The 22445-nt window shown below is 36.9% G+C and overlaps 1 protein-coding gene across 1 annotated transcript in view; it reads right to left on the minus strand.

The window, feature by feature from the left end:
* PRKAR2A (protein kinase cAMP-dependent type II regulatory subunit alpha) overlaps positions 1-22445 on the minus strand; it is a 63704-nt gene that overhangs the window by 19719 nt on the left and 21540 nt on the right. Inside the window, exons 2-3 of the mRNA XM_063348262.1 lie at positions 18823-18858; positions 785-837 (exon numbers count right to left, since the gene is read on the minus strand). Of these exons, the coding sequence (XP_063204332.1) occupies positions 785-837; positions 18823-18858 (89 nt within the window). The remainder of the gene's footprint in view (positions 1-784; positions 838-18822; positions 18859-22445) is intronic.

Below are 22445 nucleotides of genomic sequence, written 5' to 3' on the forward strand. Positions count from 1 at the left end.
GGAATAAGTGTATCCAGTTTACAAACATTTGGATGATCAGACACGCTCATAGTCTTTTTTTCTTTTTATAGAATCTTATTTATGAAGCATCTTCTTTAAGAGAAATTAAATTAGACTTAGATTTTCATTGCAGAAGTGTAAGCATCCTTGAGATGGAATCTGGAAATGGAATACCAGAAGTCCAGAGAGAAAACACTGACCCTCAATAGCCAGCCTATGGGATTTTATCACATAAAAGCACGTCTAAAGAAATACAATTACAGTATCTGGACTTGCAATTCCTAGAAATTCCCAGCTTTCAAAAACAACAGAACAACAGGTGGCCACAGTCTCAAAATATTTCAACAAAGTATTCCTTTTACCCAAGCAGAACTGCTTTGACAAGAAAGGCAGTAAAAAGCATGTCAGGAATTTTAAGCACCCATGAAGAAACAGCTGTGGTAAAGCTTAACTAATTCTTCACAACAGCATTGATGCTCTAGGAATTGCCTCAACAAGCCTTTAAGATAATTAAGAAAGGAAAATACCCAAACTTTTATAGATGGTAGACTTAAGTACAGCTCTCAGGTCCTTTGAAGTAAAATTATGTTAAAGCTATAGTGACTAAAAAAGTGCATGAGACTAAGCAGCCCTAAATTTCAGAGCAATGTCACTTTGTCAATGTCAGCATGCCACACAGCCTCCCAGAACGAAATGCACAAGTGCTAAGGAAAAGGTGACATACAGACATCTGCCTGTCAAACTGCAGAGAGAACCATGCATGATGCAATTCACTCATTCTTACCCTTTGTTCTGTATCTTCTTCCTCTTCATCTGGATTGAAAGCTTCGGCACATACTTGGAAGAAAATGAGAGAGGAAATTAGTAAAAAGAAGCAATTACATAAGAACATCAAACAAATCAAGTTTAAATTCCTTTCTTCTATATTTTATTATCCTACAGGAAAAACAAAAGCACTTTTGTTTTTATGTCATTATAGTGTCAGAGGCTCAAATCCTATTCATTCTCTGAGCAGGCACAGCATGGTTGTTCTCAAACTCTCGTGTAAAAGGTCTGTAACTTACAATAGAAAGTAATCTTCCCTAGCAAGTACTCCAAAAGCATGCACGCCGATTGCCTTTCAATCCTTATCAAAGCATAACAATCTCAGACTCATTTACACACATCATCTCGAAAATGCAGTGGAAAAACACCGCAGCTACATTGCTTTGCTCTTTGCAATGTAATGTATATAGTAAAACACACATTAAAAAAAAAAAAAAAAGAGTACAGGGGAGCATGTGGCACTCACTCCACCTCAAATCAGATTTGCAAGCGAGTATCTACATGTTGAGGTTTTTTCAATACAGAGAAATTATGTTTATGCAGAAATTAACCTGGGAAATGAACAAGCGGCTTGACCATAGTATATTCTGTGACAAAAAATGATGGATAGTCCCTTCCCCTGTATGCTCCTACATCTTACTACATTTGAATCAGATTAATGTCAAATTGTGATAGGAAAACAACTTTAAAAAATACACAAAGTTTTGTTGTTTTGTTTTTTTTTTTAAAGAGCATTAGAACGTGTGTAGAAATCATACACTGTAGTGCACAGGAACAAGGCTCTGCCAAACTATAGGATCAAGAGAAGCAATCAAGAGAGGCAATGATAACAGTGAGCTTCTAAAATTTCAAACCATTTTTGTTTGGTTTTAATACTTCAGAAAAGGCTTATCTTCACTTATCTTAACAGTTACGCTGTTAAACAGTTTTACAATATGAAAGACAGACACCTTTGGCTCTCAAAAGCCTACGCCTCTAGCTCAGACTTTCTTATTAATTCGTGGATATTTGCAGTTCTTACATGTCAAGGTGAACTCTACATTCTAACTAGCTGTACAGATAGTCAGAGAAAGTGAGAGTCAGTCCTGTTTTCCTCTAGGTCTGCTCTTACTTTAATAGGGTGGTCTTACTTCTTAGGCTATATGCTTCTTGTAAAATTTTACAAAGAAACACAGACAAGCATTTTTCTTTGTACTTTATCCAGCACCCTGACAATACTGAAGACTTGGCAGAATGCCCAGAAGCTCACTGCAATGACATCTAACCACTGAATGGACTTAGAAAGTATAAATAAAAATGAGCAGATTTAAAGAAAAAAAAAATAAAATCTAGACGGCCTAGCATTCAGCAACTTGCAAATAATTTGAAAATGCATACAGAACTATTGACCTTATCATCATGCTTTCAAAAGCACTATAAAAATGCACAAGTCCAGCACAATTTGCTAGGAAAGACTTGTTTTTTTTTTCCCCCCGGCTAAAAGGTACAGGTCTTTCCCAGCAAATTAGATTTTAATTCCTTTTTTTCCTGGAGAGGTTGAAGAGACTGGAATACAACACAAGCATTCCATTTATCAAACCACAATGTAAAAACGCAATCATGTAGTCATTAGGCATTTAAAGAGTAGTTACTGCTCATACAATAAACCCAGTGTCACACTGTCTCTTCTGGTTTGCACTTTTTAACAATATAGAAACACTGTATTAACAGTGCACCTACAACAAACACATGCTTTTAGTTTAACAGAGTGGTCCACCCACATTTAGAGCAGATAGTTTGCAAAGGATAAACAGCATTCTTCCCTGGCTGAAAAAAAAAAAGAGTATAGTCCACCACACAGTGCAACAGATGACTGTATTATGGGGAAAATAGATGCCTCTAAAGCTGCAGAACTTGGACTGATAGGCAAAGATCCACTTAATATGCAATACAAAAGCACTAACAAAGAGAACATTATTAGCATTTTGGTGTGAAAGCTTTCCTCCTCCTTTCATTTTACAGTAAGGATCAAAGTCTATTGTGAAAGCTTCGGATTTTCTAATAAGGAACATTTTCTTTAAAGAAAGGCTGCTTGGTTCAAACAGTATGGTGGAACTGGAGATAAAAAGTATCCTTTTTCTTTACAACCAGCATATCTTACCAGTAACCAGCGTTCAAGTCTTTATTATGCAATATAGTACATATGCGCTTCTGTACGTTTCTGAAAAGTACCTGGCACATAAGCACATTGAAGCTGTGTATCTATGAATTCAGAGATCAATGTACTTCATTATATCGTTCATCATTTACATTCCCAATATTAAGCTGCAAATTAGATTTTGTTCCCACCTCAATTGCAGGGAAGCTATTGCTAAGAATATGCTTTGGAACTGAGGAAATTCTCTTCAAGATTTCCTTGGGAAAACAAGTTTAATTACCACGGCTAATATTACAGCATTAGAGCAAACCCTTATCTTAAAACACGCCACAATCAAAACAACACAGTTCTCTGCAACTTTAGTATCAAGCAGCTTTGATTGGGATTTGTACATGTAAGTATCCCCTATTTTATCTTACCCAGTAAGGGTGAACACAGCTTCATAAAGCCCACTCAGGATACAGACCAGGTCTCAGGGCCCTTCCCTTACATATGGAAATCACTGCTGCAGTGCCTATGAATGGCACCACGGAAATACAACAAAAATGTTGCAAAAATACTACTTCTTCCCATGCTGTCATGTAGAAAGCCTTCCCATTATACTTCTCGTTCTTCAGCCTCCTGCTGGGATTTCTTTTTTCATTTAGAAGCAGTAGGGCAGGCATTTTGGACTTCGACTGACAGCTCTGATTGACAGGACTTTTATTTATTTGCAGGCAGAACTGTAACAGTTAATGTAACATATCTGTTGTGGGATAGTTAAAAAAAGGGGAGATAGTTAAAAAAAGGGAAAATGATTAATTCTGACCTCAAGCTTAAATTAATGTTGTGATAGGCTGAAAAGCCCACAGAAAGCTCTTCATCCTACTCATATTATAACAACCAACAGCATTTTCCAAATATTTTAAAACATGACTAATGCAAAGAAAAGGAGAACATTACGTCAAACACCATCCCATGGTTTATGTTTACAATACATCCAATTTTTCTTTCCACTATTTTTAATTGGTAAATTTCTTGTGGAAGTCTGCACTGGTAAACATATTACCTGTCAAGATCTGTGTGTCAGTCTTACCTTCACTATGTTTCACATTATCTGTGCTCAAACAGTGTTGCTTCTCTATTATTCTGACTGAAAAGAACCCCCCGAAACTACCCTAAACTCTGTCAACCCCTGTCAGGAATCTGTGGAAGTTAATTGCAGGACTCCTGAAGGTTAGTCATTTGCAGGTTACAGTACAGCCACTCCCAATGAAAAACCATTTGATCTTTCATCTTTACAGAATGAAAACATACTTGCCCCACTGTTTTATACATGACTGAATTCACATATTAACTATTTCAGTGTCCCAGTAAAACAGGTACTCCAAGACAAAGCTTATTCTCACAAGATTATCCTGAAAAAAATGTGTTGGTAGCATCTTTTCAGACTCACTGGAAGAGCAGTTGGAAGGGATCTCTCTCTGAAGGTCATCCAGTCCAACCTACTGCTTAAAAGGGAGCTGTTTGCAATGCTAGATTGGGGCTGACCTGGAAACCTTCCGGGGCTGGGGGAGGGATGCCCATCTCTGGGTAACCTGTTCCACTGCCCTCCTGGGGAAGAAGTTTTTCTTGGTGTGCAACCTAAAGCTCACAAATATGTTGATATAACTTGAAGTGACTTCTGAATTCACACCTTTCCTATGTGAGATTTTCAGCACAACTCTGCCCTTGAGCAAATGCTAAGCATGAATGCATCAGTGAAAGTTACATGCAAGTGTGACACACACCCCAATTACGTATTTCCAATACTACAGCTGTATCAGTATATGTCACGTAGACCAAGCTTCCTTCCAAATCTACCCACATAGTTCAAACAGCTTTGGAACATATAAAACAGTTTTCAATTTTAAGAAGCTTTAAGATAAAAAAAATATTAAATCAGGCTTTTATCCTATCATCTACATTCAGGCTCTCCTAGCTTCTGCAGCTTCTACAGCTAGTTTAGCTTTCTCCTCATACAGCACCTTCTTTGGCTTTCAAGAACAGGCACATCTGTTAACACTTCTGAAGGCTCAGAAATGATACAACTTGATCGCTGCTTTGTTATGCAGGTGACAGCATCTTCAGAGCAACAAAGATATTTCTAGCTGCAGCAATGACATAAGCAGTGGATGGCTGAGGGGGAAGCAAGGGATGGGGAGAGAATGAAGTAGCAAGAAAAGTTTGCCAGTACAAACACCACCTTTGTTTATGCAAGTTTTAACCGCTCCCAAGATAATATTGTTCTGCAAAATATGTGTTTTGTCAAGATCAAAGACCTTGTGCTCTATGCAAATCTGCATAATAGTTCAGTATTTAGCTCCCATAAGCAAATAAAGCCTTTGTGTGATAGGCATACCTTCCCAGTAGTTGAGAGATCACTGTTACTTTTTTTCGAAATAGTAGACCTTCAGACACACACAAGAGGAGGAAAAATTTTCATACTGGACATGAAAATTCTACGGTTTAGGTAAGGTGAATGCATTGTTAATATTTCTGTTGTTATTGGAAGAAGTAGCAAAGACATGCTCTGCCATAGTCTCTTTGCAATTTTGGATAGCACCTTTGGTACAACAGAGTGAAATCCTATTCAATTATCTTTACTTATGAGGATGCATTACCTCCAATTGATCCTATGAGACCCATTAGTGAAAATCCACCTAGAGTAGTACATGCAGAACAACTTTTCCAGTTATTTATCCAGATCAGTTACCTTGCACTACGTTTAAGGCGATGTTCTTTGCTTTTGAGTTTGCCAAAGCTTCAAACATTTTGCAAGTGTCTCTCAAGGGAGATATGCATAGCCTCTTCTGGGACCACTATGCCAGCTGGATAGGTGACCACTTCAGTGGCTTGTCATTCCCTCTTTGACAGCTGAGTTGCTAAAGCAGGCACTTCCAAAACAATTGAGATGAAGTTAGGAAGCTTAAACAGAGCTTATACATAGGTCTTTGCTGGCACAGCTGAATGTGATTTTCTGCACTTTGGAAACAACTTGAAGTTTCCTCTCACTTCTGTTACTGGATAGCTCAGAACTTTTTAGTTTAGAAATTGCACTTTCTTTCCTGAGTTAAAGATCTCACCATCTCAAAGCAGACGACAGATTCATACCTCGATCCAGCAAGTGGGAAACAGAACCTGCACTCATTTGCACTACCTGAACAATTTTCACATTTATGACAGTTAGAATGAAAAGCAACACTGAAATCTGAAAAACAGTTAAGCCATATGCAGGAAAATCAGCTGCTTCAGCCTTCAATTCACTAATTAGAACCAACTGAAATCAAGTGTAAATTTTTTAGTTAAAAAGAATGTCATTGCACCAGCCCGAAACTCAGATCTCGGGTCTTAAAAGACTGGTCTTTCTCTTTTACTTTATGTGCCACAAGAAAATTCCCAGATGCAGGAGTACCCACATCAGTACCACCTTGTCACTTCATTCTTAATTCTCAAAGAGGCAGAAGTGAGACACAACTTACAATGACTGGGACTCGAGCAAACAACGCCCCCTCAAATCTTTGTCAAATACTAACGCAGAATATTCAAACACACAACCACTTGCATGGCCACACATGTCAAATCAAGTGGAAGATTTTTCAGTTGAAAAATATTTAGAAATAATGAATTTAGGTGGCAAGGGAAAAGAATGGATTTTCAGTTCTGGAAACAGCTTCAAATTTCATTTAAAGGTCAAAGGAAATTAAAATAATATAAACTCGGTTCTTCACAGGTAGCATTATCCTGCATTACAGATTAGCTACAAAGTCACTCAGCAGGGCTGTGCCAAACCCACTCAGTCCAGCAAGGATTACAGGTTCAGACGTAGCTCCGCACATGGTCCCAACGCCTGCTCAGGTTAGGAAGCTGCACAGATCATTTTGTCAGGCAAAGAAGCCTATGAGACACTGATAAGCCTGTAAAGCACTAAAATCCTGCTCTGGCTCACCCAGCTCTGCCAGCCTTACCTCTCTGTACTGTTGTACATACACAGCAACAGGTAATTGAGGGGCAAAAAGGTGAAAATATTCACCTGGCTTACCCAAAGTTTTGCTTATACCCCTAATTCAACTTGAAAATGCCCATCTCTGGTGTGGACATTATTGATATTTCACAAGGCCCACTACTTTAATAGAGTGGTAAAACTGAGGTCACAGGCAGAGCTTGAAAGGACCCACTCTAGTTGACAGCTACCCCAAGGCACAATTCTGGATAGATGTTTTTGCCCATGTAAGAGAACTGGATGATGTATTACAGTGCTTGCTATCCTTGCCTTTAGAAACCTTTGATAACCATTCCCTCAGTAAGATTACATACTCTTCAGTAGCATTACCTAAATCAGATTTCTCCAGCCTGTTTTCTTTCCATCAAGACAGAAATGCAACAGTGCCAGCGACAATGGCTTGTGATAAAACTGTAATGCCAGTGTCACACACTCCTACTTCATATTACATTTCAGTCATGAGTTCAGAACAGACTACATAATCAATTACAAATGCCACATTTTATGATAATGTTTTTTTCCTTTGCTTTCTTTCCAACTCTACATGCACAGACATCTTTTCTCCCAAGATGCGTAAGTACAGGCAATATAATAAAGCCCTTTAAAATTACGACAATTGGTTGACAACTATTTCCACATGTACATTTGTTTTATATATTCTGAATGCATTTTCCAAATATTTTTACTAAATTCATACAGATTGATAAAAATCTGGGTTTAAGTGTTTATCTAAAAGGCTTTATCATCAGATAGAGAGTAAAGCAATTTAGACAATGCATTACAGCAGAACAACCATTAAATGATGCAACCACAAATTAAAAATTTTTTTCCACTACAGAAAGATTTGGCAAAGTATTTAAAACTACATTTCCCTAGGGGTAAATGAGAACTTTCAAGATGAAAGACCTAGAACAAACAGAAAGTAAATAATCACAGCCTCTTTTAGATTTATATCTTTACATACATAAAAGCATTACACGCAGACAACACTGCTTCAGCTACATTTTAAAGACAAACATAAAGCACTTTTATGAGACAATGCATTCCTACTTGATTATTATTTCTATGTAAGCTTTGCTGAGGGTTTGGGTTTTTTGTTTTGTTTTGCTTAACTCCTTCTGCAACATACAGCATTTGGTCTGGGAACTGCCCCACGTTAACTGACAGGCCTTGCTTTACCACAGCCATCCCACACATCACAGGGACACACAGCACTAGACACAGAATAGACCAAAGGCTCCTTAGCACACTGGAGAACCTGCTCCTGGGACCCAGCATGCAAAGACATTTCCTGTCAAAGTAAGAGGCAAACTGGGAGGGGAAGGCATCCTACTGAACTGCAAGGAAACTTCAAAAGGGAATCCTCAGCCAGTATAACTTTAAATCCTCCTCCTGCTCAGGAGCAACTAAAACAAAAAAATGGTGCCAATGCAGGACTGGGGACAGAATTCTCTTCATCTCTTCTCCTACCTCTTTGGTATAACCAGATGAACATAACATTTGCCTTTTTCTTTTCTTTTTCTTTTTTTTTTTCCCCCTTTCAATTAAATCAACAGCTGTGTATCATTGTATCTGCCTTATGTAGTCGCCTGTTGAATTATATGTATGAGTTATGCAAAGTGCTTTAACTTGTCCTTCCACGTTACACGCTCACAAGTGGTTAAAAGGTCCTACCCTCCCACCTCACAGAAGCCAGGTGCAATAACAAAGTCATGAGGCTACTTCATTTCATAGAATAAAACACTGGCAAAGATAACTGAATAAAATGCTTCTAGATCATCTAAATATGCATTTGTGCATACACTCTAATAATTCTACTTAATTCCTAAACTGTAATTTTTTGATAATTTGAAATCCTACAATTTACAGCAGAATTATCATAGAAGCACTCTGTAGGCAAACTACACCACTCTGCAAGTTGCCTCTCTCCTGTACAGTTGGAGAAACCAAGGGACAAGACTACCAGATTTCACAGAAATCATCTGCTAACTAAGCCACAACCAGGGGTCCTGCACTTCTGGCTTCCATGTCCCCATTCATGACAGTAGAGCTCAGTATCCCATCAGACACTAGTGTGCTCTGGACCTTGCAGTAAGAGGCAAGTCCGCATGAAAACTAAAAAACAACAAGAAGCTTTCCATCATGGTAGAGGAATAATTAAAAATAAGAAAGCTTTCCATGTGACAGTATTAAAGGAGTTCACAGCTCTGACATAGTAACAACCAAATCCAAAATATTGCCCCTCAGATCTTAAACAATAATTTAAAATTTGCTACTTGTTTCCAACTCTGTTTACTACATTTAAACAAAAAAAACAACAACCAAACTTAAAACAGCAGAGTATTTTGGAGTTAATACGTGATTATTCCTTTTGGTGCAGTCTGAGAAATTCAAATGAAGCAAGCTTTATTCCTGCAAGTTAAGAAATCAGAAGACTGAAATGGATAAACATGCTGCTGACCTTGTTCAAGCCTTCTAAGAGAGCCTTACCGATGAGATAAGTCAGCCATAAAAAAGGTCTCCTGGAAAACATGATGCTACTACTATTTCAGAGCACCCAGATTCACAATTGTAGAAGTAAGCCTTCTGCTTTAATGATCTTCTGGTTTAGCCCATCACAGAAATCTTACCATATTTCTAAATGGTCACGTAACCAAGGCAGATAACACCAGAAATTAAGCACCAAAAATGTTTATGTGCCTGATAAACGCTATGATACTTTATTTCAGCTAAAAAGCATGGAAAATGTTAATTTTACATTCAATTTACATCACAATACCACAAGTTCCAAGAATGGCTCAAATACATGCCTTCAAAAAAAAAAAAAAAAAAAAGCATGTATTTTACAGGCTTTTAGTTGTAAATAGTAGGTATGAAAGATAATCTAGATGAGGAATAAAACAGAAATGTTTTTCCAATCTAGAAATAAGAAATTCTCTTTCAGTTTCCAGGTGAAGGCATTTTTTGTTTTTATACTTACAATTCTGATATGTGAATTGCTAAACCCGCAATAAGGCAGACAGTATTTTAAAAAACCCACCAGCATCTTGGGAAAACTGCACTGAAGCACTTTGTGTTAGAGCGAAGAAGATATTTAGCAACAAAAATTACCCACATCTTTCTGTGATCTATCATGACAAAGAATTGAAGGATGTCAAAGTGTTAGAAGGCATTTCTGAAATTAATGGTTAGACAATTTAGATACATTTTTTAAAGATTTCTAGCGAATGTCCAAATAGATTAAAAATCACATTATCCCTAATGGAACAAGTATTGCCTATTTAACTGGAGCTACAGAGAACAATATAAAACCATCATGGTTTTGACAGAAAAGGATTGTGTCCAGGGCAATGATGTGGAAGCCCCCAGGTCCACATGCTTTGAAACAACTGCTTCCCGTCCTGGCACACAGGCAAAGCGGGGAATGCGGAAACCTACTGTCCAATCCCTTGAAGAAAAACACAGCAGCTACCCCCATTTCTGTGCATCTGCTGAGCAACTCGGACGCCCTGGTGATTACTAATAATGGGGAAGGCATAACTATGTGACTTTATCCAAGTCACCTTCAGGATGAGTCAACTCTTGACTTCAGTGGCTCACTGAACAACTGGATTCCATTTACAGAAAATACACAGTTGAAGTAGTCTGGCAAAAGACTAATATTAGGCAGAACTTGATCAGTTAGAAGTTGCATGCTTTATAAACACTTAGTTCTGTGTTTTTCCATCACAGAAGATTAGTGAGTTTAAGGAGATTACACTCCTTCCTATCCCAAATTTTGGAGACATGGGAGAAACATACATTCAGGCACACTAATCTGAATCAGGTGAGTGCTTCAGGCAGCAAAGTACCCATGCACAAGCCATCTCCCAAAGTCAAACCTTGATGTAAGTCTCTCTTTAAATGAGAGCACTACAAAAGTGCTCACAGCAATTCCTAACCGAGACTGCTTTAAACCCATTATATTCCCTGTAGCTAGTTTTTTTTCGTATGCTGACTAAAACTTTGTATTATTTAGAGTAGATACACTCTCATCAAGATGTTCTGGTGTTTCAAATGACTGAGTGGAGTTTCTGAAAATACATGGGATATCCTTTCATATTTAAATCAGGTATGTTGAAACTTCTCTGTTCTACATGGACTATTCAATCCATTTCACATTTAATTTGAAGTTACAGCAACTTAAACTTTCCATGAGTGTATCAATCAGTATAAGAGCATAACATCCGTGACTTTGTCTAAAACTTTATATTAAGAAAGAGATAAAGTGCTGCCTTGTTTATTCACAAGAAAAAAGCAAAGTGCATCTAAGTCCTTAGGTCACTCCACGTATATACATCACAGCACCACGTTTTGCCCAAAGTATAAAACTATCATTTTAGCCTGTATCGTGACATGCATTTTGAGATTTCCTCCACTGTGTTTGCTGTCAATTTCTTGTGCACAACAAATCATGTGGGAATATTTTCATTTGGGCTTCAATTCACATGTTAAAAACCAGCTTGGGTTCAAAACAAAAGGGGGGGAACAAACAAACAAAAAAAGCAGTTCTCCTCCTTTCCATCTCACCTCAAAAAAAAAAGAAAATTAAGTTTTAACCCATCAAAAAGCGAGAGAATAAGACTTTATTTAAAAATATCAGACAAAGGCTGATATTTTCAAAAGTATTTATTTATCTAGAGATATGGAGTAGCATATATGTACGTGTTTTAAAGATCTTTAATGTAAAAGAATTCATGAAAGTTAATCACCTGCAGCTTTTGCCACCTGGATACTTTCAAAAAACTGGTCCTTACCACATTAATTGCTTAAGAAATGTGCATAGCTATACCTTATTCTCCCAGTTAATAAGAAGGACTAATTTGAGTTAAAATATTTGACTTCAGATTAACAAGTTTTAATCGCTATGTAACACTATAAGCATGAACAAATATTTAGAAAGAAATAAAGAGGAAAACAATGAATTCCACTCCACTGCAGCACTTATATTCACTTATATTTGCACTGAGTAGATTGAATCAGATCTCATCTGACCAGGTATTGCATTGACTTTTTAAATAAGGATGCTCATTGAGTATTGTATTTCTCTTTATGTCATAAAAAATATTAGCAATTAGAAGCAGAATTATTCACAACAGTGTGAAATCCAAGTAATTGTGAAGTCACGACTGTTAATTTCCAAAAATAAGCTTTTCATTATTCACTGAATGCCAATTACATGCCAAGAATTTTTAAATAAGTCCCAATATTGCAAACAGAGAAAACAAGCTTTTTTTTTTGTTTAACGAATAATGATTCAGGCACTTTCTTACAGGAGAGCACCCACACAATTTATCACCACTTTCATCTGTCATCCCACACACTTGGCTTTTGCTCATATCAACATTTTTCAAAATGAATTATTTTCACTCTAGTTATGATATCAGTTTTGCAATCATTAGGGCTAGCAAAAAATGATAGAAGCATCAGGTTGTTGAAATAGGAAAGCTGCTTGTGCCATTAGTAAAAATGTGAATTTTTGAACTCAAAAGTCTCTTACAATTTATCATCTGCCTGAAAACCTTTCATCAGAAGTTATTATGCCATCAGTTTTGTAAGATGGTGAATAATCAATGCAGAAATTCATTAAATACCTGCAAGAGAAGATACCAGATCATGACTTTCAAGTCATCCTCTGATTATCAGATAGTCTGGTAAGTACAAAGCAAAGAGAATAGCACAGAGAAAGTCAGTCACTCAGTCTTCCTCCCTTGATAATTTGAAGTGATGAGATTTTAATCACTAAAGTAGTAGATAGTATCCTGCAAGAGAAAAAACTCAGAACAACTTCCCAAAAGAAGTGTTGCCTCTTGCTTCATTGCTACTATTTAGATGTCCTAATTTAACAGGATCCCAAAACAGTATTCTTTACCAAATACTAACATGCTTCACGGCAACAATTAATATAAAAGCTTTTTTAGAAGATGACTTTTTTCTTTTAAAGTTGTAATTTTAAAAGGTGAAAAGCTACTAGAAAGATTTTACTATGTGTAATATTATCATATTCTGGTATCTGAGCTTGCCAGAGTGTGAAGAAAATGCTGTATCTCTACTTTCAATAGAAAGCCCAGGGAGATATCAGATTAAACAACATATCTACTTTATGAGATGACTGTTCATCTGTGGTAGAAGCCCTCATTACCAAAATGGAGAGCCACCAGTGAGTTTGAAAAACCAACTGTCATACAAGCCTCTTATGGAAGTTTATCTTATGAGGAAAGAAAAAGCCAGAAACTGTCAGGGAACATTGATTTACACGTTATTGAAATACAAAATTCTATACCTACATCCTCTGAGAACAGCATGTTAAAATGTTGCATGAAGATGGAAAAAAATAACCAAAAACCCATACTGTCATATCAGATTGCTAGAGAGAAAAGAAACTTTAAATATACTCATTCCAAACCAAACATTTGTTGGGGACACTGACAATGTTAAATGCCAGTGCCCCCAACAATGTTAACGTTCACCACACACAGGAAAACAGGATTCAGTAACATTCAAACAAAATTATCCTCTACATATGTAAACATCTATTCAGCAATCATATCTTAGGAGAGGGCTCAGCACCTGATTCCAGGGACAGCAGATTTGATCCTTCTCACTTCACCGAGTCTCTGCTGAAAGCTGCCCTACCAAAGGGACTAACTGAAGCAAGTCTTGTTCATTTGATTACTTTTTATATTAACATGAAAATAGTCACAGATCCTGACAGTCACGTTACTTGGCTGGTATAAAAATATTAGGGAAGTAGCTATCATGTATTGCTTCCCCAGATTATATAATTCAATTATCCTGCTCATATAGTTGTTGAATGTGAAAACTGTAATCCCATTCCTATCCCACAGAGACTAAAAGACTGAGGAGGGAGTACAGGCATATGCAAGAGATAAATTATACCAGGTCACTCACATAAACAGAAGTAATTGGAGAAAAAAAGATGGAAACCTTCTGTCACATGTGTATGGTATGGGTGTCATATTTTGTCAGATTTTTTTCTATCCCATGAAGAAGTCAGCAAGTCTGCTGGAGAGTGGGTGTTCTCTAGAATGAATCAAAGGTGTCTAGAAATGGCAATACAGAAATCTAGCAAAAAACTTTACTTTTCTGAAACACGCTAAAACTAAAAGAGGAGAAACTATGCCCAAGTGAGACTGTAGTAGGTGTCACACTCTTCATTCCAAAACCACAATTAACTTTCATTCATATACTGCCAGGAGCAAAATTCTCTTCAATGTTACGTATCAGTTGTTATAGTGGGACAAATATCAATGCTTTGTTCCCTCTAAGTTTTAAAATAGCTTTGACATTATCACCTAAGAAAGGAGGTATCACTGATTTCTCCCACCTCCCTGCACCCTGTAGTCACTAACCAAGGGCCAAGATACTCACCTGTATTCTCCGGAGCCTCTTTCACTACAGAAAAATAAGTGACTGACAAAAAGCTTGTCAGGACCCCCTATCCTTGCAGGAAGATCAAGAAACATAATCAAGTATGAATTTCAGCACGGTCCAGCTCTTGGGAAGAAGGAATCTGTATGGTTTTCAGGCCACACAAACCAAGCCTGGGCAGAGCGAGTCAGTCAGCAAGCCCCGTACTGTGAGTTACACTAGCAGAAGGCTCAGACATTGCTAATTCGCTTAATGCGGCAGCAAGACGACTGTTCTACTGGGTAATTAGCACTGACATTGCCCATGGCACCACAGCCTATGGCTAGGAGATTTTTAAAATTAGTGGGTTGTTTGCTGTTCTCTTTCTTTTTAGTTTCTACATAGCGATAGTTATGATTTTGCAAACAGAGGATTATTTTAATCAAGTCAGCCACCAGTTTGTATACAAATTAGAACTGACACAATGCTTTGTGTACACGCCATGGAACCCCAACATGTTACATGGCCAAACATGCTATACACAAGTAATCTATTCATTAGATACATTTCTGGGGGAACATTAAGCTCTCATTTCTCTTTCTCCCTCCCAGCATTTCCTGGAAAAGGCTGTTTCTCTTCATGAGAACACTACTTTACCACTCTGCACTTCTATAAATAATTCTGTGAACACGATTAGATAAGTCCTTCTTTTCCAGGATGACCCTCCTGCACAGTCTATGGAGTTTCTCGTCATCCCACCCACAGACCCCTGCTTTGCTGCCTGGATCTCTGACCAGCACACAAAGCCATGTTTCTCTGGTCAAGAAGCAAATGGGATTCCCTGCAGAGCCTTTCTGACTGTTGAACCGCCTGGAAGAGTTTAATGCCAAGCAAACCAACACTGTCCCTTCCCCCTCGGGTAACACATCAGCCTCGGAGATGAATAAGTAGCAAATGTTGCAGAAATGGGGAGCATAAGTGAGCAGAGTGAATCCCCGTGTTCGCAGTAACAAGAAAGATGGAATAGTATGTGAGAATGTGCTACTATCACTTACAGGGTATGAAAGCGGCATCATCACTTTTAGTCAATGATTTGAGAAATGTAGAAACAAAATTTGTTCTTCTGGACAAAAAGAACATAAACAAGATATGTTTTAATGTACAAGGTCAGCTTGACCTTTCTAATAGATTACCATTTGTCAAGCGGTTTTCTTAAATCCTGATTTGTTGAAGTATTTTACTGAGCTACTGGATAAGCTAGAAGTAAACTAATTCGCTCCAAGTTTTCAAAAAGCACAAAAATAAACTTCCTGACCAATTCTTGCCATGTGTCAGAAATCTCATATTTTGAGTAAGTCTTAAAGAATGACAGCTAAATATTTACAATCATTAAAGCAATATTTGCCAGTACAGTCAAGAGCCCCAGGTTTAGATGTTTCATAACTAAAAATAAACACCTAAATGAAAATTCAGTAGTCATTACAACAGGTTTTTTCTAGGGGTTTATGTATCCTCAGAATTCGCATTAATGCACCAAGGGAATCACGATCATCCTGTTATCTTTAGGCAGCTAAGCCCAACTGACCAGGAGTAAACACTCCAAATATTGAGGACATTAATAAGAGAGATTCTGTAACCGCTATGTGTAAGAGAGTCATAAACAATTGTTAGTCTCCAAGAACATGTACCCAGTTGAATCGTTTACTAGAACAATTATTAGCCAGTCCTAAACTGTATGTATAATGTAGATAATTATCATCTTTTCCCTTAATTAGAATAGTATTTTTTTCTCACTGTCATTCTTGACCTCCTGAACAATGAGAGCAATGCCACAATTCCTTCGACAGCCAAATGCTTATAAGAAAAATTCTTGCTTGAATTTTAAGTCTTTTCTTCAGCATGTCCAGTTAGTTTTTACATTCTTCTCCTATTTGGTTCTTACAGAATACTGTAAAACTACAATTTTGTGCATGTAAATCTTGATACCAGCAAACAATTTAGCTCTGCTCTTTACTCCCCTTACAACAACATACACTGCACTGGAAACATGACAATAGCTGGTAGGACTGACAGTGTTCAACACAGACTACCAGGAAGTTCTTCTGAATAGAAAACCTGAAAAGAATACACTAAATGCAATTACAAAAAAATTGTCTGTCAGCTTTTCTTCTCCGTGGTTTGTTCTGCTTCACTTAATAAGTTAAAAACAGATATACTTCAATACTGTTCTGAGTAATACATAATGCAATGTTGGTTTGTTTTATAAAGAAAAAAGAAATCCTATAAAAATTGCAGAATGAAGAGGTTTTTTAAAATCTAACGCATCTAACAAGGAAACCCAATCAAATCCAGAGCACCAAAACCAACAAATCAGCCATTCGTTTTATGCAAAGGATTATAAAATGTGGTCGCCTGTGATAGCAGGGGGCTGAGTTCAACAACCTTGGAGAACCCTGCCAGGCTCATTCCTATTTGGGTAAATTCTTGACAGACACAGCAGGTAGAGAGTGGAAAAAACCTAACCAAACAATCCCCTCACCCCAAACCAGTAGGTTTCCCGTACTTTTCCTGCCAAGAGAAGGAAAAGGGAGTCTCCTTGTATATGCATAGACACTGTTTGCATCTCTTTCACATTTTTACAAATTCCACACTGATCATGACCTGTACAGTGTATATATATGAAGTGGAGAAAAAATACTTTCCACAAAAAAATACTTAACACACAATAGTAAAATATACATATTCTATTAATTTTTGTCTCCATGAGAATTCTAACATATACTGTAAACTCTGAATTATTCTAGCTCTTCCTGGAGCAACAGTGCTATTAAGCATCTAAACAGTCCTCCTTAATCTAATTGCATAAGTTCGCAATTCAATTTTACGTTTGCTGTCTAGTTGTTCACATTAACCTTTAGACCCCTCCAATGAAGGAACCTGTTGTTTAACTAAAAGTTGCTCAGTACTATGAGTGCACCAATATTATATTTCAGTATTAAAGATTCAAAAAGATTACAACTACTCTCTGATTAAGGCTCAACTTTTTAATGTCGGGAAAAATTTAGCCTTTATTTAAAATTAAATCTGAGATGTATTCACTTCTCATTTGTAAGGTTTTACTCTGTCAGCAGGTTCCAGGTTGGATTAGTTTAATTAGCAGAGAAATGAAAATGTCTTGGGACTCTCCACATTAAGATACTCTACAACGTATGACTTCCAATGTTTACTATCAAACTTGATCATTCAAGGTAGTTCTGTCTTGCCTAAATTTCTCCTGTAATAATATACCAAAACTAACAGCACTGCCAATTTTTAAGAGTTATGAACTTCTCATTAGACTCACAATTTTTATATGTATGCATAAATACCCTTAATCATACCCAAGCAACTAGTAGTCAAGTAACTGAACTGCATGGATATAAGGACATTTTGCACATAAAATTAAATATGTATTTATCTCATATATATTTATAGACTATAGATATTATCAACAGTGCCTCACCATAACTATACCAAATAACATATCAGATAATATACACAAGCTACAAACTGAGTAGACTTGAACTGAAAACTAGAGAGAAAACACTGACAAGCTGGCATTTTTACAAAGAAATTTTTCAAATCAGAACCATAGTAACTTTCTAGACCAGCTAAATGTCACAATTAAATATTTGAAGAAAAAAGGTAACCTATGCAAAGCAATCCACATTGCACCTCAAATGAAAAAAATAATACAATACCTTCTCATCTACACGTAACATTTTGTGCACGTGATACTGTTCAAAAACAACTTTAAAAATAATTTGTTGGGAATAACAGCTACTTATTAAAGCATTTAATATTGGTTAAGATAGAAAAACAAACAAACAAACAAAAAGTATGATCTGTGTCTCCAGAACAGCCACAAATCCTACAATTTTAAATACCAGTTGCACAAGCAAGGGGCTAAAAACAACAAAAAGAGGAGACACCATCCACCCCCATATTTCTGTATTCTAACTAGAGAGACAATTCTTAGCAACATGGATGATTAGGAGATGTGTTCCAGCAGAAAGAAGCTGCCACTTTTTCAATTCACCGTAAAGCAAGCCTTTGCCATAATTATTATGTTGCATAAAAGTTCTGGGAAGTTCTTCTGGACAGAATCATTACTATTGCTGAAGTTGCTTTAACAGTCTGTGATCACCCACAGAACTGTTTCCTAAACTATTCTCAATGAGTTGCCCATTGGTTTCTACAGTGAATTAAGAAACAATTCTCTTTATATTAAAAAAAAGAAAACAAACAACAAACCAACCCAAACCTGCAAGAATTATGAGAAATAAGGCAGTGATAAAGAGTAAGGGCTGCAATTTAATGTAATTCCTTTAGTCAAGTATACATTTCAAAACTTTTTCAGAAACATTAAATTCTTAAAAGGAAATCATACCTGATACTCTTCTGTTGTATCGGTTAACAACTGGAGCTGCAAAATAAACAAATCAAAATTACAAATGTTATTTATTATTACAAATTCAAATCAATCACCTTGAATAATCATTATATTTTTACTACACAAATCCCATTCAAATCTCTTTTTTAAAAAGAAGCTTCAATATAAAGCTTTCATCCACTTACTTGCCAACCCATAAGTGTTTATTCAAAGTTAAAATTTGGTATTTCGGAAGGTCGTTACATGCTAAGATGGAGGGTAAGTAGCTTTGGGGTTTTTTTTGTAACCAATTCTGAAAAAAAATATACCTCTACAGAGGTTACCCAATCTTAACCTACCATCAATTCCCAGCCCACTTTACTTAGCATTATTACAGAACATTCAAGCACTTTAAGTTAGGTATAGCTACGTAACACGGATCAAAAGCTGATGGAATTTAGTAACTAAACCATTCTACACTCCTACACAACACAAGTCATGTAACTGTTCAGGCAGTGCTCCCGTAACTCACTCCACTCATCTGTCCTTGACCAAGACTATCTCCCATAAGGGCACAGATTTAAATTGAAAAATTCTGAGATGGAGGGTCCCGTGTTTCATTGCTTCTTTGTTCATGCTGTTAGGTATACCAGGTATTTAAACTTTATCTCTAATTTGGGATGAAATTTCACTATTCATATACATTTTGACATTAAGCCAACCTTTAGTAAGCAGTATTCTGTCCTCCTTTCACTGTATTCCGGCTACTGCCTTTGTGAGTTGCTTCGGTCTCAACACAAAAAACAATCAACCTGTAAAACTTCACCCAGATCAAAACCAAAACACCATGCTCCCCTTCACCACTAACAGCCAAAATAATTTTATTCTGAATGCTTCATGCTTTCCCATTCCTCTTCCCCTCAACAGATAATTGCACTTTTCCTGATACAACCAGTGACCTTTCTATTCCATTCTTTAAACTTAATTAGATGAGCCTTTATACCACATCAAAGCATGTGCATCACAGAGCCAGATTTATTAAACACATGCTACCAAAATCTTAATGATCCCATAATTTCTTAGAAGTTAGAAACTCGCAAGTATCTCAGCACCACCAGAATATGAAGAACAATGCTTTCTTAAGCAAATACACAAGAACTCAGCTTCTTTTGAGCACTTACAACTACCCTGTGTCTATATTAAAACACATAACAGAATAATACCAGGGAAAAAATATAAAAATTATTATTGTGTACTATTTTATAATGATAAAGGAAATCACAAGAAAGAAGAGGTTGTAGGGGAAAACATTCAGGCTAACTCCACAGTTTTCAGCCAAATCTATCAACAAGGAGACAATACTCAGCTCAAAAGGAAGCTAAGGATTAAAAGCAAGGTATTTTTTTTAAGCCTTTTCAAACCCTTAAGCAATTTTTGACAGCAGCAACCCTTCCTGCAAATACGGGCAGCATGTATTTCACTTGTCAAAGGACACCATGGATGCAAGAAGTTTATATCACCTTAAGGGAAGACAGGCATTTGGAACAGAGATCCATTCTGGTTTATTAAACAAACAACAAACCCATGCAACTCCCTGAAACGAAAATGTTCATACATTTTGCTTTGTTCTTAACTTCTCCTTGTGGGCCTGCCTGTGGCCACCAGTGGCAACAGAATACTGCTCTAGACATTAATCGCCCTGCAACAGTACATTCATTCTTACCTTTAGCTTATTGAGCTAGTTTACTGGGTAACTACTCAAAGTTGGGACTCAAATTTGGATCTTAAGAAACAGGAAAACTCAATACTACTTATCTAGAGACATAGACAAATGTCTACCAGTTCTAAGATACTGAAGAATAAGGGGACCAAAACCAATGCAATTGATTCCCTCTACAAAGTGATTTATTATAAGAGAAATAAATAATATGATAAGTTTTCAGTAAAAGCACCTCATCTAGGTCATAACGGTTTCAATTAAATGATTAACTAGTCTTATATACTTTTAATCAGCACCATTAGTAAATACATGATTTTGTTTCAGGCACTGTCTTGCCCATGCACACTTTCTTCTCCACTTTTTGACTACCACATCCATTTCTTACTCATCTTTAAGAATAACATTTTAACGTCTTTGAACACAACTAATGTACTATGTAAAACTCTGACATACTTTGGGTACCATAGGAAAAAATCCACTTTTCAAAGACTATGGCTTCTTCTAGAATCTTGATTATTTTATCCCATAGCAGGGTTCAGTGTCATCAAAACAGCATCAAGTTTTCCACAGTGTTAAAAATGAGGAAAAAACCCATAACCTTTTAAGGACAGTTAAGAGAGCACTATTATTCTGCCTCCACAAAGCTTTTAAGATTAAAATGATAGTTTGCTTTTCTTACACCAGTGACAGTTTTAACATGTATAACATTTCAGGTTCACTTTTATATGTTGTCAGAAGATGACTATTTTTATGCTAAAGAGATACAATCTGACATTTCCTACTACAGAAGATTAGCATTTTCTTTTGTTCTGGCTTACCAATGAAAAGCTCTCTTTGTTTATGACCATTTTCAGTATTGCACAGACAGTATATCCACTCCTATGGCACCCTTGCGTTTTGTCATGAGAAGTACACAGACAAAAGCCTGGCATCAAGCACTGCCGAGAGAACAACTCATGAAGGTCCTACATACACATAGATCAGCCTGCAGACAGATTCCAAAAAATTAGATTGGGTGGAAGGGAATAACACATTTACTGTTAACCCAGACTATTTTCTAGACTGAACACTAAAGGCCGTCTAATTTAAAGCAATAGCGTTAGGTGCACTAACAGTAACCTCTTACACCAGCAGAGCCATCAGAGCACATCTCTGCCTACATTGTAATAAGAATTTCACAGATACCAGCACACCAACCTGGTATCACTCAGAAGAGCTGGTATTTTCATCTATATAAAGAAATTGCTGCTTTGAAACAGGAAGCAAATAATTTTTTTTGGACCCACATTTAGAATTTTCCTCCAGCACAACAATGGGCCATGTCTCAGGTCAGTTATACGTTAATTGCTGAAATTGTGATGAGATTAAAAGGTTTTGCTGTGAGATGATTGTATTGCAGACTCTCCATTATGTAAAAACCTCAGGTGCAGCAATATTCAAGTTCAAAATGTCTCATACCTTTGGCACAGTCCCTGCTTTTACTTGGCTTGTGGGAGCCAAGACCCAGTAATTGGGTAAACACAACAGAAACTGAGGTAAATTAAACCATTGTACCAGAAGAGACCAAAACAGCCCAATTTCCTCCCTGGCAGCCAAAGGCAAGTGACACCAGCAGTGGAAAGGAAGATCACATTGGCAAGTTTTGCCAGAACTAACTCAGGACAGCAATCCTACTCCACTGTTTTAAGAAAAGTCAGAAACGTCTGCTGAGCATGTGCATGTTTTCCATAGCGTCCTGAGGCACAGCCTGAATTAAGCACTAGATAGGAACACTTAACAGGGGCTGATTCAGATTACAAAAATTACAGGTTTCTGGCTGTAGGATTATTTTTTATTTACAATTGCAATTTCTAGAACGAGCCAGTTCTCTAGTTTAAAATCAAATACTTATTAAATAAGTAGTTATCAACTTCATGTCAGT

The sequence above is a fragment of the Chroicocephalus ridibundus genome, chromosome 10 (genome assembly GCF_963924245.1).
Source record: "Chroicocephalus ridibundus chromosome 10, bChrRid1.1, whole genome shotgun sequence".
NCBI classification, from domain to species: domain Eukaryota; kingdom Metazoa; phylum Chordata; class Aves; order Charadriiformes; family Laridae; genus Chroicocephalus; species Chroicocephalus ridibundus.